Source organism: Dysidea avara, chromosome 7 (assembly GCF_963678975.1).
Source record: "Dysidea avara chromosome 7, odDysAvar1.4, whole genome shotgun sequence".
In the NCBI taxonomy this organism is placed as follows: domain Eukaryota; kingdom Metazoa; phylum Porifera; class Demospongiae; order Dictyoceratida; family Dysideidae; genus Dysidea; species Dysidea avara.
This window is the reverse complement of record NC_089278.1, coordinates 10,420,903-10,435,319: the sequence shown is the minus strand read 5'-3', so window position 1 is coordinate 10,435,319 and position 14,417 is coordinate 10,420,903. Positions and strand designations below refer to the sequence as shown.

Here is a 14,417-nt window from a genome sequence, read left to right as displayed (position 1 = left end):
CTACACAGGAATTTGCACAGGAGTTACAATTTTGGTAGTGGGCATACCATACAGCTGCTGTTCACAAATCGTTATCTACAGAAACCTGTAGGTAACAAGAAGGAGTTGTCAATTCGAGTTGTCAATTCGGGTAGGTAACAAGAACTTCAGTTGTTCTCAGACCCTTTTTCGAGCAGGCGCTTATAATGCAATTGATATGTGCCATGCCGAGAAAACATGGTCTGGCCACACGAGACTACACGTAATGTTGAATATATGAAAGTATACATAAAATATATGAACAATTTTTCAAGATTTGAGATTTCAAAATCAGCTAAGATTTGAGATTTCAACAAGATTTCAAGAAGCTGTACGAGATTTCAAAGGAGTCATGCCCCCCGCTCCAATATATCCTGAGCTTATAATACTATTGGAATGCCATCCTGCTTGTAGCTGGTTATGGTGTGTCAACATTCAACGTGAAAAAAAAAACAAGTTTATTAGACTCAAGATCTCACCAAGGCTCTTTGGCAAATTCATACCTTTCTTTTGTAGTTTGGCTTAATTTTGTTTCACTGAAAACAGATGTTAAGATTGCATTTCATTCGCGTGAATGAAGTGATTGAACGTAACAGATTAAATATTTACGAAGTAAGTTTGTATTGAGAGAGCTCTTTGGCTATGACAGTATCATGCTGTATGGTAGTACTATAATATAGTAGGGATCATGGAGGTTTGGGCATCAGCATCACTTTTCCTTCATGACAGCTAGGCAATATCGGTTAGGCAAAGCCAAACCTAAAAATGCGCAAACCTCATCCAGTAAGTTTCTATGAGATTTAAAAATATACATTTTGTGCCTGACTAACTAGCCAATGCCTCCACTCCAGTCAGACATAATTCGACTATGGTTAAGGTCATATACGGGTTTGATTTCTTTACTGTTCAATGTCGTTTCAGTGTGTTTTCAGCAGTTACAGGGCATTTGTCATGTACTCACTTTGTCCTCCTCTGTGTCCATTTCTTTCTCCACCACCACATATGTGTTGATTCATAGTAACGCATGGTTGGCTATCACAAGGATTATCCGTAATTTTCGCAGTGACTATAGATTGATTAGAGAAGCACTTCTTGTGCTGTTCTTTGTTTGTAGTGCTGTATAACAAATGGAACAAAGCTAAACACAAAGTGGAATGGCTACTTCACTTTCACTAATTGATATTCGGGGGAATTCGCTGGTACAGTCAATTCTTATAATGGGTCTGATGCCATTTTTTTCTTTAATTGTATTCACCAGTAATGCTATTTCAATAAAGTAAATATTACATATTTTACTTTTGGACCATAGAATTATATATAGCAACGGGCGGGACAAGGTAAGTCATCTATACCTGCAGCTAGTGGACATTTAATCCCTACTTCAGTCGTCTAGTCAAACTTTCCATGTATTTAATTAATACAATCACTGAGGGAGTAATCATTTAATATTATTGTAAAAGTTACAATGCTGTGGTGGTAATTATATCGGCCAGGTAACACCAATTAGCCACGGTTTAATGTGTTAGTTCAGTTGCTGAGAAGATTGGGTTACTACCAGCCATTGTACACTCTAATGCAATAGACAATACATGAAATTGTATTTTAATTACGCTAAAGATTGGTGCTGTTGCAATGTTAGTAGGAAACCTGAACTTCTGTGAAGATTTCACAGTACATGTCTGCAGATACATCTTCGTGGTAACAGTGGTACAACAAGAAGGAATTCTGATACCATACCAGGCTGTAATAATGCCTCTTGTTCCTCCCAATTCAGCATAGTTACCGTTTACACTAAATGACATTTGCTATGTTGGATTTTAGACTGCACAATAAATAGTTTCTTTTCAGGTCATACCAAATCTGCATTACATATCATGTATTGCAACACAGTAATGCAAAGAATATATTTTCTGCCTTCAGTTAACAGAATTTCTCTCTCTTCAGATCTCGTTTGCTGATGCTTTTAACCAGCTTGCTGCCTGTAATTGGAATATGGAGTTGGCAGCAAAGAAACAGTAAGTGGTAGTAATGACAGTTTGTAGTCTGCATTGTTATGTTTGTAGTACTAAGAAGACCAAGCCCAATATACGAAATAAGGACCGAGAAATAGTAAGAAATGCATACAACTACATTGCATTATGTTTGCCATTTCAGGTCAGTTGTTGTCCAGTGTGCCTTAGTAGCTCCAAAGATGTGAGATTGTTCGGTCTAAATTGTGGACACCTGTTCTGCTTTGACTGCTGGTTGCAGCATATTAAGTGTCAAGTTGAGACAGGCTCTTCTATAGGTACTGTAGACAGCAATATCTGTTAGGCTATGTACCGAGTGTGTAATACTTAGCCATTCAATGCATGTCATGCCCATCAAGAGTTGGATTTGAAATGGTTGAGCAACTATTAGCTGATTATCCAAACTTGTTCTCTCGCTATCTAAAGTTTTCAGTCACAGAATACACCCAAGTTAGTTGGTTGAGTTGTGTGCATGTGTTAGATAGATGTATTTCAGTCACAGCCCTTACTGCGCTGGTGTCCTGGTAAAGATTGCTCTATGGTGTTCCAAGTAAAACAGGCAGCAGCTAAGAGGGTGGTCTGTACAAGTTGTTTTGCCAGTGTTTGGTAAGTGTCTATTTCATAGTTGGTACTATATTCAGGGAAAATCGGCATAATTTGCCATAGCTTCCTCTTAGTAGTACACTGGTGTCAGTGGTGTGGGACACCAGCTTCCTAGGCTGCACGACACACTATCCCATGTTAGTGACCCGGTACTCTGTTATCTTATTTACTCGTTCCTCTCTTGTTGTCACAGTACTCCTTGGGGAATAGGTCCTGAGCAGGAAAGCCACCAAAAAGGCAAACTATTGTACAATTTTGTCAACTGCAAAAAAATTACACACTACTGGAAAGGTAGCCATATATCCGGCATGGCTGCCTAAGAGGACATCCACATATTCATCAGCAGATTGATAGCAACCCTGTTGTGTCCATCCAGACCCATAAGTGCTTGTAGAGAAACAGGGATAAGTCCAGGAACTAGGCATTCCATGAACCATTGAAGCACATCAATACGTATGTAGTGAAGAAGTTAATGATTTAGTCTAGTGTGTTTGTGATTCCTCTGTAGATAGTAGCTCTATGGAGGCAACATTGCCATTGATGGCAAGCTAGTGAGTAACCAGACCTGCCATCTTGAGCATCAGTCGATGCACGCAGACCCTGAGGAGGTTATCCTCATTCAGAACCAGGGTACACTAAATCTCTAAACAAAGTACACTGGTGCATCCCGCCATCTGTAGCACTGGAATGGGAGAGACATCCTAGTTGTGCCAGGTGCCTTTCTCTTAGGCTGGGGAGAAGTATACAATGGGATCAGGCCACTGGTCAAGACGGGACCCAACTATTAACCATGTAGAAACCAGTGGTAGGGTCATTTACAGTCAAAGCCTTTGTCAAAGAAAAGAACAACATCCAGGCCTTAATGCAGCTAGCCAACTACTCTACAGTCACAAGGACTGCCATGTGTGCCACTAAAATTCCACCAATTGATCTGATGGTTCCTTTTGCCAGTTATCTCCTGAATTTCTTCTGGTAGGAGTAATTTCATCATGGTTGCATCTACCAGGAGTCACATGTAGGGTACTGCAACTACTGAGTTTGGTTACATCATTTGACTTACTGTAGTGCTTCTGGTATAGACAGAAATTGTGTGGTGTGGCTGGTACTCGTATTCTTTGTTGCTATATTTGCTATGGCCAAATATGATGCGTGGATCCTCTTTCGGTGATTAGGAGGTCAAGCCATGACTTTGCTAGTCTTGTCTGGCTCCAACTTCTGAAAAACCTTCTCCAAAAAAAAGCAGACTGAAGAGCTTGTCCCTACCAGTCCTTCTACTCAAGTTGAGACTAGGATTGACTCTGACCCATACAATCTCTGGGATATGAAAATAATAAGACTACCTAAGAGTATAGCATATGTATCAAGGCCCACTGGTTTAGCATAGTGATTTCTCTCTACTTCTGCGCTTGTCATATCTGCCCAGAGTAGGCCTCCCCTAACCTTTAGACCTTGGAACAGTGTTTTGTTTTGCCAGAACCAAGGACTACCTTTGCTTCTCAGTTGCTTCATAACTTCTTTGATTACTGGACAAGAAATACAGAAATCCAACAATGCAGAAATTCACCCTGCTTAGTGATGCTGATCCTTTCACAGGAAATTTACTGTAGTTTTTCTAGAGATAGTAGAGCCAAAGTAAGCTTAGTACTGCATCGTTAAAATGGTTTTTCTTTTCTGTAGTTTTATGTGTGGAGATGCATATCATTGCCCAACCACTTGTGATGTCATCAAGAAATGGTTGGTCAAATGTCAGGATGATTCAGAGAGTGCCAACTACATCACAGCTAACACTAAAGACGTCAGTATTAACCCATTGTATGTACATTGTCTGTAGCTTATTCTAATGCTCTACAGTGTCCGAATTGTCGCGTTTGTATTGAGAAGAACGGGGGCTGCAATCACATGGTGAGACAGATTACACCTTTATGTGAAATATAGTGAAACTTTCTGTCTGTCTGTAGAGTTGTTTTAAATGTAGACATGGTGAGTCATTTCTTACATCAGTTTTTTTGTGCCGCATAATAACTTTGTTTTAATATAGAATTCTGCTGGTTGTGCATGGGAGGTAAGACAAAGGTATGAAAGTATATTAACTGGTACTCTGTGTTTTAGACTGGAAGAGTCATGCCACAGAATACTACGAGTGTAGCAAATATAGAGCTGATCCTACAATAGCTGAAAAAACAGCTGGTGCAAAGGCTCGAGCAGCACTTGAAAAATATCTTTTCTATTACAATCGAGTATGAATTGACATTAAGTAGGTAACATTGTGAGTGTGGTTTGTGCAGTGGGAGAACCACAGAAAGAGTTTAGAATTGGAGCAAGAGATGTTGAAGAAGATTAACGAGAGAATTGAAGAGAAAGTAACTCAAGGAGAGGGCACTTGGATTGACTGGCAATACCTAAAAGATGCTGCTACTCATTTAACCAAAGTAACCATGCATAACTTAACTAAGACGTAGCTACCATCTGCATACTGTTGCACAGTGTCGATACACCTTAAAATATACTTACCCGTATGCTTACTACATGGAAGAGATGAGAAAGCCTTTGGTGGGTTTGTACGGTGTAATGAATGTCTTTACAATTTGTTTTATTTGAAGTTTGAGTATCAGCAAGCTCAGTTGGAACGCGAGATAGAGAATCTTTCTTGGAAAGTTGAACGTTCTGAAACAACTACAATTGCAGTAAGAGATGCATTCACACACTCCTACTTGTATAATGATTACCTACATTTTTAGGATTTGAAGCAGCAAATGAATATCACAGAAATACAAAGAGAAAACCTTCTTCGCGATTTCGTACCTTAATTTTTTTCTCTTAAATTAAACGAAATAAGAGTAATTTTAAATACAATTACCTTGTGTTGGCATGAACTGATAAGGAAACTAATCGCGAGGCCGACAGAGTAGCTAGATATTTTGTAGTTGAAGATGAGTGAGGTGATCTTCAGAGGTTACCTGCACAAATCCCCACCGGAAAGCTTCCGAAATGCTCTGAAACCGTGGCGCCAACGATGGGTAATTTTAGCAGACTCAAGACTAGCATTCCCATACGCCCAACCCTATGTAAGGATAGAGTACTACGTTAATCAACAATTAGCTGAGGATCTAGACGAGCCTAAAGGTAATCTGGCAGTTATATTGATCTAGATGTTAATTGATTGTTATAGGAGTAATTGATTTAAAATACTGTACTGAGGTAATTGCCCGACATCCAATCAGAGGGTACGACCATGTGTTTGATATATGTACTGAAAAGAGGTCCTACCATTTCGCTGCACCCACCAAGGAGAGCAAAGGTATTTGGATGGAATCCATTCTGTCAGTCCTGCGAAGCAAAGGAAAGGTATTTTCTGACCAGTGTAAATATTATCAATGCAACTGCAACCACTTATAATTAAGGCCCCTATTCGGTGATTATTAGTTTCTCATCCAGCCTTTCTAATTATTATGATGCGGGCGGAGGGTATTACCATTATGTCATTATTTTATAATATTAACACACTGATGTACAGACCTTGTCCAAATTGTCTTTCTTTCTTACTACAAACATTTCCTTCACCAGCTGATTCTACTTTTCGTGATCGCCAACTGTTTTTAGACAGTCAACTGAAAGCCTGCTTTGATGAAGTCGATAGAGCACGATTGCAACTGGCACTGCAGCAATTTGCTATGGAAACAACAGTTCTCCTGGCGATACATAGCGCATTTTAGCGTTCATCAACAAAAAATTATAACAGTTTGGTATCACGTGTTCTTCTGAGCATGCACAGAGTAAATAATGGCTTACCATGCGGTAGCTTAAGAAGGATGCGGGCGGTGGATGAGAAACTAACAATCACCAAATAGGGGCCTAATGGTCACTCCATTAGTTTATGGCCTGTGTGTGAGGATCTTACGAGGACATGACTTAGTCTTGCTCCTGTATGGTATTCATAGTGATAGTCAAGATGAAACTGTTTTATTTGCAAGTCAATGTTTTTCCCTAGATCTATATAGCACAGTGGTACAGCTAAGTAACTAGTGGGTAAAGCATTTACCATGGCTACAGATAAAGTATTAGAGTGACTATCTCGTGCACATAACACCACATTATGGTGTCAAACATTGATTATATCATTTCCATTTAATTATTTGATGGCTAAACATTGATTTGTTACACTACTGGTACACAGGAATATAGTCTGTGTAAAGTCTCCAGACCTCTCATTTCACTATCCCATTTTCTAGATCTGTTGGGCTTCACAATCTGTGATTTCGTAGCTGTTAAAATAATATGCTTGCAAACACTTGTGATACACTACATTTAGTGCCTAAAGCACAATACTATATAGCGGGATTTTTTTGAGGGTGGAATATTTTCACAGATTTCCACCATCCAAACTTTTGAGGGAGGAAATTTTTGCTTCTTCATGATACACAAAAAATTTTCATGGATAGCTGCCAATCCACGAAAATTATGAAATCCCCCCTCCCCCCCCCCCCCCAAAAAAAAATCCTGATTGGGGCGAGCCTGAGCGAGCCCCACACTAGGGAGTCGCCCACGTAACTTTCGTCTCAGCAACCATGCCCAAAAAACTACAGAAGAAATCGGAAAGAGACCCTGAAATAAACGGACTTACCGTGAAATAAATGGCATAAATCACAGCACTTCCATATATGTTCATCTCATCGACCATGCCACGAAGAAATATACGATGTAGATTACAGCACTTCCATATATGTTCGTCTCATCGACCATGTCACGGAGAAATATACGAAGTAGATTACAGCACTTCCATATATGTTCGTCTCATCGACCATGTCACGGAGAAATATACGACGTAGATTACAGCGTATGAAACACGTGTATCAGCGCGTGAATATGAAAATCACCTAAGGTTGGCTAAATGAATGCAAAAGAACGGCTTAGAAGAAGGAGACAGCTGTACAGATTGAGAAGGGACCGAGAAACACCAGAAGAAGCTGAAGAAAGACGAAGGAGAAACAGAGAATACTCAGAACAAGATATGCTCGGCAAAGGGACACAATCTTGCAGCAGAGAAGGCAGAATTAGTATGTAAAATAATGAATCAGTCACACAACAATAACATTGATTTTTCTACATAATAATTTTGTTTGCTTGCTTATGCTTTACGTTGTGTTATCAGATTTGTATATGACCACTATTGCTGCTATGCATACTCCCATTAAATATGTTCAGGCTCACCCCACGATGCTGTTTGCATCTGTCTAGTATATACAGTATTCAAAACTCTAGACAAAGTTTCACAGACAAGGAATATGGTGAAAATTCACATTTTACTAGTTAATGTAATCATCAACCTTGACACTTAATTTGCTTGCTGTTTTAGTCAAGTCACATACCTACCGATAACTTTCTTTTATAGCTGAGGCAATACTAGTCACTGGATAATATCACTGGTCATTTGTGTACAAAGTGTCCTGCCTAATGGAGGTCAGCAAATTTTGATTCAGTGGTGACCAGAATAGACAGGTTTCACTCAGAGTCTTTATCTCACTCTCTTTCTGGGTTTCACTGTAATGTATATGCCAAAGCTTATAGTTGAAAAACTATGCATCAAAAGGTGTAGAGCATCAGAATTGATGTATTTATTATGAGGTGTCAAGTTACAGAGGGATATTTTCAATACAATACTGTACAAGCCAATTGGTCTGTGTATGCAATGTTCATCCATTGTTTGCAATTTTTTGTTGGAGTATAAGGGTATTACGATAGTTATGACAGATGGCATAAAATTCATGGCATAGTATTTCGCAGCAATGTTTAATTGCATGTAAGTTTGGTTGTTATGAATGATAAATTGAATATTGGCAATCTTTATCATCTGTTTATACACTTTAGCTAAACATAGTTACTATTTCCAGAGAACTCCAGAGTTAGGGTCGTTACTCTAAAAATGCAACTTGTTACATATTACTAGTTACTTCTATACGATGTAATGAGTTAGTTACATATTACTCCCAGAAAAATAGTAACTGGTACACATATTACCTGTTACTCTGAGGGCTGTAACTAGTAATATTGCATTTGTTTGTTACAAGCTATATATTAAGCCCAACCTTCTATTACATGCTCCCGGCCTACGACTACAAGTCACACTAGTTCAGCCTCAAATTTATTGTATCTTAGTCTCAAGGGCACGCACTATCACTCTTTGCTGTTGCCTGTACAGCCGTATTCAGTGCTGTCAGGACTCAAAATGCAGCCAATCACCTGCTGGATACAACGCATTGCAATGTTCAGATGTTACTTTGTGATGTAATGCATTACCATATATCATAACGTGTTACAAATGTAACTCATTTTGGAATTTGTTAAATTGCAACAATAAAACTTGAACACTTTCTGTACTGACTGCATGTGTTATATTGCACGTACATTCAGCCCCAAAAAGCAGTATTGTTATACTGAAGTAGTCTTCCTTTTAAAATATGATAATATCGATTATTGTGATAAATGTCTCCATGATATATTGTGGTGCACTTTTTTTCTGTATCGCCCGACCCTATGGTAAATAACATTTACCGTCCATAGTATATCTTGAAATACACAAACTTAATCATGCTTATAAGAGTTTTGCTAACACAAGATAAACAGTATTGTTGTAACGTAAAAGAGGTTTGTCATGCATCATCATAATTGAACTAATCTATATAATATCATCATTGACACTTCAGGTCAGCAATCTCAATACCAACAAAAGAGCTCCTAGTCCTGATACCAATTTTCTAATTGTCCCAACCCCATCACATTGCTAATAAACCAGCTTAACACAATTGCTACCATGCTTGGTTGTGTAATCTCACATCTATGGCTATGATGCATTGACTAATGTATTATTTCTATGTTGTGTACGTGGAATCCCTACTTTTCTTTTGCTTGTAGCCGCCAGGGAGCCCGTCAGTAACACCGAGGTACGCAATGCATTAAAACACCTGGTTGTGATTCATTTCTCTCGTTTTCCTTAGGTTAGGCCTCAGTGTTCAGGACGCAAGGTAAGATATCGTGCATATATAGTACTATAATGGCCTCAATTTGTCAGATGGTAGCGTGGCCGAGTGGTCTAAGGCGTTGGTTTTAGGCACCAATCACATATGTGGCGTGGGTTCGAATCCCACCGCTGCCAAATTTTTTTTTTCGTTGTAGCAACCTTTTTCTGATCACTTTTCTGCTTTACTTTTGTTACAGTATCGTGTCTCCAGTTTACCAAGCTGTTACTCTGCCAAGTAAGTACCATATATATATATATGGCTATCTACTATTGTCCATCAGCTTTTTGTACTTCATCATCTACAAATAGCTAGGCAATATTCTAGTAATTTAATAAACACTGAATGCTGATTATGGACAATAGCAAAACCCATATGCATTGTAGTTGTGTCATTAATGTACGCATTTCTAGATCAAAGTTCTGATAAGATGCACAGAGGTACAGGATAATTAACTTGTGTTTTAATACTGAGATTGTTAAAATGGTGCCCCCACCAATGAGAAATACCACTTTGCCAGGTGGATCTTCTCTAGGTACTGTACAGTACAAGTGAGTTGTACATGACAATGTATTTTTCATTTATAGATGATTATCAACATTTATCTCACAAAAAGCGTAAGTTAGTTTATAGGTGTGATGCTAACCACTATTACAATTTTTGCCTATTCCCTAGCTCCTGCAATAGCTAGAACAGGTCCCTCATCATTGTATGATACCTTATCAACTACTAGTTCTTCACAAGGTGCGCTTGTGTACATGTGTGTAGGTGTACTTATGTATATTTACCAGATGACTACCAGCATTTGGATCACAAAATAACAAATGGTAAATTTTCTCTGGACCACATTGTGATTATAAATATGCTGCAGTAGGTAGAAGCATGACTAGTGCTACCAGCCCTTCACACTACAGTCATATACATGTGACCCATGGTAAAGTACAATGTTGCGAATTTGTTGTTGTGTGTTATGTATCATCTGTGCAGAAGATTATCATCAATTGAGTGATATTAAAACTACCAATGCACATTCGTACACTCCTTTGCATTCATCAGACTCAGACAATGGTATATAACTGTGGATTACTTGAGGTGTGCGTATAGTAGTTACTTTCCTTCAGATGACTACAACCGTTTAAGTCATGTAGTGACATCAAGTGAAAGTGGTAAGTTTCAAATGTAGTTTAAGTTATCATTACGTATATAAACTATTGGTAACTGTAGAGACTAGACATCCTATTTCCAACACATCACAGTACAGCAGCTTGGCTTTACAAGGTAAGTCATCTTTTAACAAAACAGTTTGTATTCTAGTTTGATCAGACGACTACCAACATTTGAAACACAACAAGTCAAATGGTAAATAATATTAATTGCTACAGTATTTATTGATCCCTATCAAAATATAGTAGAAGCTGCTGGGAGCAGACATATTACCAACACTTCACAATATAGCACCTTGGCTTTACAAGGTAAAGTAATCTTATATCTTATACAAGATGGTATGGTACTATATAATGTTCTAGATGACTATCACCATTTGAACCACAAAAATACAAACGGTAAAGTAGGGGCTGCAGATAACAAACTCCCGCTTACATATACTAATACTTCACTAACTTCACAATATAGTACTTTGGCTATTCAAGATGGTAAAGTGAACTATGAGACAATAGTTTATGTGTATTGCATGTACATTATTTCCAGATGACTACCAGCATTTGAATCACACCATCACCAATGGTAATACTATTAACTGTAACATTCAAAGCTTGTTGATGTTATGTGCACAGGAATGCATAGAACTACCCCAGCAGCTTTACCCCCAAATAATTCAACATATGGTCATCTGAACTCAACACATACATATGGTAGGTGAAAGTAGTTACTAACATGTTGTACTGTGTACTTTCAGAGGCTGTCACCCACAACTCATCATCTTAGACATACACATCTGATCTGTCTTTTAAAACATTTTATAATCCTAGCAATAATATTATGTACATTTCCCCAAATTTCAGCATTTTCTATACTTGTCTTTTATACATTTTATCATTTTTGTATAACAAGTTTCAAGAAGAAGAAAAAAAGAAAATTCAAGCATCTATAAATTCCCAAATGTCCGCATCGTATCCTTCATATACAAAATCAAGCAATTTTTGTCTCCTGGCTTCACAATATCTAAACCACATTCAACAGCCATTAACATACCGTCATGGATAACACATCAATATCTCACTTGGTCTTGTCCATGACTACAATCTTCAGGTCATGTAGTAAAGAATTTGTAATATCCCTTTCCATATATTCTGACAACATTTCAGTTGCCATTTCAAGATCTCCCTGATTATCCTAATACACACACACCCATTGCTTACTGTATATACTATGTCACACAAACCTCAAAGATACAAGATTGATTGTTTTTCTTTAGAAAGTAAGCAAAGGCATATGTATACATTAGTGTGTTTCTACACTGACACAAAACATCCACTGCTTTCTTCATAAATTGAACCTGTAACAATTTTTTTAAAAAGTTTAGTAGCATATCAATGAGCAACCTACCTCAATCCATGTCATGTCAAGAAGCTGCAGCTCTTGCATTTTCTGTTCAGCCATTTCATACAGTTTGTGTTCCATGTTTTTGCTTTTCAAATGATTGATGTAACGATTGCAATAAAAAAGGTATCTCTCAAGTGCTGCCCTAGACTTGGCCTGTGCATCCCGAGCAGCTTTCGCATCATTCTCATTAAAACGATTACAATGATACCTACATATGAACAAATACGCTTAAAACACACCACTATGGATGTGTACATGGTCTTACCAACTAGACCCATGAGGCTCCCATGGACCAAGACAAACCCAACAGAACTCTGAACGGCAAGAATTGTTCCGACAAATCATGTGGTTACAACCACCATTTTTCTCAATTGTGGCATGACACTTGGGACACTCCTAAATTAAAACAATATGAATGCAAATCAGGACAGCAACATGCAATACCTTGGTGTTGACGTGAATCCAGTTAGATGTCTCACTGTCATCATCACACTTCATCTTCCATAACTTTAGGTGTTCGCACATGATGGGCTCGTGTGTGTCCAACTGACATTTAAAACTACATGAGTTAGTACTAATTACTACCACATAGCATTGCGTTTCCAACTAACCAGAAACTGTGTCCACATTTACAAACTACTGACTGGGGTTCTACTTGGTTTACTAATACAGCATTCTGGCAGCCTGGTGATGGACACCATTTTAACTGTCTGTGTTCTTGTACAAAACTGTTTGTAATCAGGTACTGGAATTTGCTGCGTGCTTCTGGTTGTCTAAGGTACTTCCTAAATGACACAGCAAGTACTGCCTACAGTTAAACAATATAGAAGGAAGCTTACAATACAAATGTTTCATCAGCTGCAATACCACAGCTGGGAGCTGGACAACTGATGATCTACAAAGAAGGAAACAAGACTTGAATTCAGATAGTTTTCTGCACCTTTTCCCTACTACTACACAATACATACAGTTCTAATACCATGGATAGCAAGTAAAAATACCCTCAGAGTTCAAAGCATAAACATGTAAGCCATAAATAGGTGTGAATGGCTGGAATACTCTGCCTTAATCAGACTTTGTCAGCAATAAATCTTTCAACTAATAACTAACTTCTCCTTTTCCTTCATCCATGACCATTATTTTAAGGTATCGGTCCCAACAAGGGGCACAGAATAAATGCTGACACTCCAATCCTGTCATCTCCTAGAACAAAACAAACAGCACTATCAATGTCAGTTGATGAAGCTATGGCACACAAGAAAATACAGTTCTTCCTTCAGACAAGGCTGAAACAAATGTGTTCATCAACACAGTTCAGAATGAAAATAGTCGTCATCATAAGAAAGAATGGTAACATCACACATTCACATGCAAACCTTGAGTGGATAGGCTAGTAGACAGATGTCACAGATGAACTCTTGCACAGGGCTGGCTGCAGCAGCACAGGAAACTGTTGACTAAAATATCAACATAACATGTGGAATTGGTAATGATATGTGCCAACTTACCTTTGTAGTGGAATTCATTCTAACAACTACAGGGATTTTCGGTTTGGGCTTTTTTGTTGGATCTATCACATGTGCTTCTTTAAAGAGTGCCTCTTGGTCCCCAGCATAATATCTTTCCAATAACTTCTCTTTGTCCCATCTACAGGCAGTTAACAGTCTGCGAACCATGTTGGTGGGCAACTATAGGAACAACCTCAGTAAACAAGAACGGATAAAGAACACTATTACAACCTGAAAAACTGTGTTAACTTCGTCAATAATTTCAAACATTTTATGGGATATCATTTCTGAAGAAAGTACTTCGTATTTAAAGTCACTACGCTCTACTTTCTTCTCCCGAGCCTCGTAACTCCCTCCCATTTGTTCTGTGAGGTAGTCTTCTTCTCCCTCAGAAAAGTCTGTGTCCTCGTCATCATCGTTCATGAATTCTTCGTCAGATTCCATGTTTGTGTCAAGGTCGAGGTTAAAGTTTTAGTATACTTACTTGAGAATCTAGTTGCTACTGTTATACTATTCATAAAAAAAAAGACTCTACTGTCCACAAAATTTACACGACTAATCAACTGAAGAGTCTTCAATACGTGTACTTCTAAGTAACTAATCTGTACTGCTATATACTCCAGAGAATATCTCGGAAAATTATACTCTTCTACATTGAAAATTCAACATGACATATTCACCTATACACCCTGCCTATTCTATAA

General features: G+C 38.2%; 3 protein-coding genes and 1 non-coding gene across 7 annotated transcripts in view; 3 read left to right on the top strand and 1 right to left on the bottom strand.

The window, feature by feature from the left end:
* LOC136262538 (potential E3 ubiquitin-protein ligase ariadne-2-like) overlaps positions 1 to 5,483 on the top strand; it is a 6,393-nt gene extending 910 nt beyond the window's left edge. The window contains exons 3-16 of the mRNA XM_066056840.1: positions 1,963 to 2,033; positions 2,082 to 2,127; positions 2,173 to 2,305; positions 2,359 to 2,477; positions 2,524 to 2,633; positions 4,308 to 4,425; positions 4,482 to 4,532; positions 4,589 to 4,610; positions 4,669 to 4,692; positions 4,740 to 4,867; positions 4,916 to 5,059; positions 5,115 to 5,180; positions 5,231 to 5,314; positions 5,369 to 5,483. Coding sequence (XP_065912912.1) covers positions 1,963 to 2,033; positions 2,082 to 2,127; positions 2,173 to 2,305; positions 2,359 to 2,477; positions 2,524 to 2,633; positions 4,308 to 4,425; positions 4,482 to 4,532; positions 4,589 to 4,610; positions 4,669 to 4,692; positions 4,740 to 4,867; positions 4,916 to 5,059; positions 5,115 to 5,180; positions 5,231 to 5,314; positions 5,369 to 5,437 — 1,185 coding nt within the window. The 3' untranslated portion in view covers positions 5,438 to 5,483. The remainder of the gene's footprint in view (positions 1 to 1,962; positions 2,034 to 2,081; positions 2,128 to 2,172; positions 2,306 to 2,358; positions 2,478 to 2,523; positions 2,634 to 4,307; positions 4,426 to 4,481; positions 4,533 to 4,588; positions 4,611 to 4,668; positions 4,693 to 4,739; positions 4,868 to 4,915; positions 5,060 to 5,114; positions 5,181 to 5,230; positions 5,315 to 5,368) is intronic.
* Positions 5,451 to 11,754, top strand: LOC136262539 (uncharacterized). Of its 4 annotated transcripts, none has more exons than XM_066056842.1 (20): positions 5,451 to 5,753; positions 5,800 to 5,975; positions 9,540 to 9,568; positions 9,623 to 9,649; positions 9,843 to 9,880; positions 10,057 to 10,083; positions 10,131 to 10,178; positions 10,231 to 10,260; positions 10,319 to 10,387; positions 10,435 to 10,470; positions 10,518 to 10,577; positions 10,631 to 10,711; positions 10,765 to 10,809; positions 10,868 to 10,921; positions 10,967 to 11,002; positions 11,053 to 11,115; positions 11,170 to 11,295; positions 11,351 to 11,386; positions 11,437 to 11,514; positions 11,559 to 11,754. In XM_066056842.1, exons 1-20 carry the CDS (start codon positions 5,561 to 5,563, stop codon positions 11,585 to 11,587), a joined length of 1,281 nt encoding a protein of 426 aa, XP_065912914.1. In that variant the 5' UTR covers positions 5,451 to 5,560; the 3' UTR covers positions 11,588 to 11,754. The 4 variants fall into 4 exon arrangements, with proteins under 4 accessions (XP_065912914.1, XP_065912916.1, XP_065912913.1 ...); XM_066056844.1 differs by having other exon boundaries at positions 10,515 to 10,577; positions 11,056 to 11,115; XM_066056841.1 differs by having other exon boundaries at positions 10,515 to 10,577.
* On the top strand, positions 9,699 to 9,780 carry Trnal-uag (transfer RNA leucine (anticodon UAG)). Its single transcript has one exon. It is a non-coding gene; the product is annotated as a tRNA-Leu (tRNA).
* LOC136262535 (E3 ubiquitin-protein ligase arih1-like) lies at positions 11,677 to 14,417 on the bottom strand. The gene is made up of 12 exons (XM_066056838.1): positions 13,945 to 14,417; positions 13,714 to 13,893; positions 13,582 to 13,662; positions 13,316 to 13,408; positions 13,045 to 13,100; positions 12,817 to 12,990; positions 12,650 to 12,764; positions 12,471 to 12,601; positions 12,209 to 12,413; positions 12,045 to 12,158; positions 11,883 to 11,995; positions 11,677 to 11,824 (listed from the first exon to the last, which is right to left on the bottom strand). Exons 1-12 carry the CDS (start codon positions 14,155 to 14,157, stop codon positions 11,740 to 11,742), a joined length of 1,560 nt encoding a protein of 519 aa, XP_065912910.1. The 5' UTR covers positions 14,158 to 14,417; the 3' UTR covers positions 11,677 to 11,739.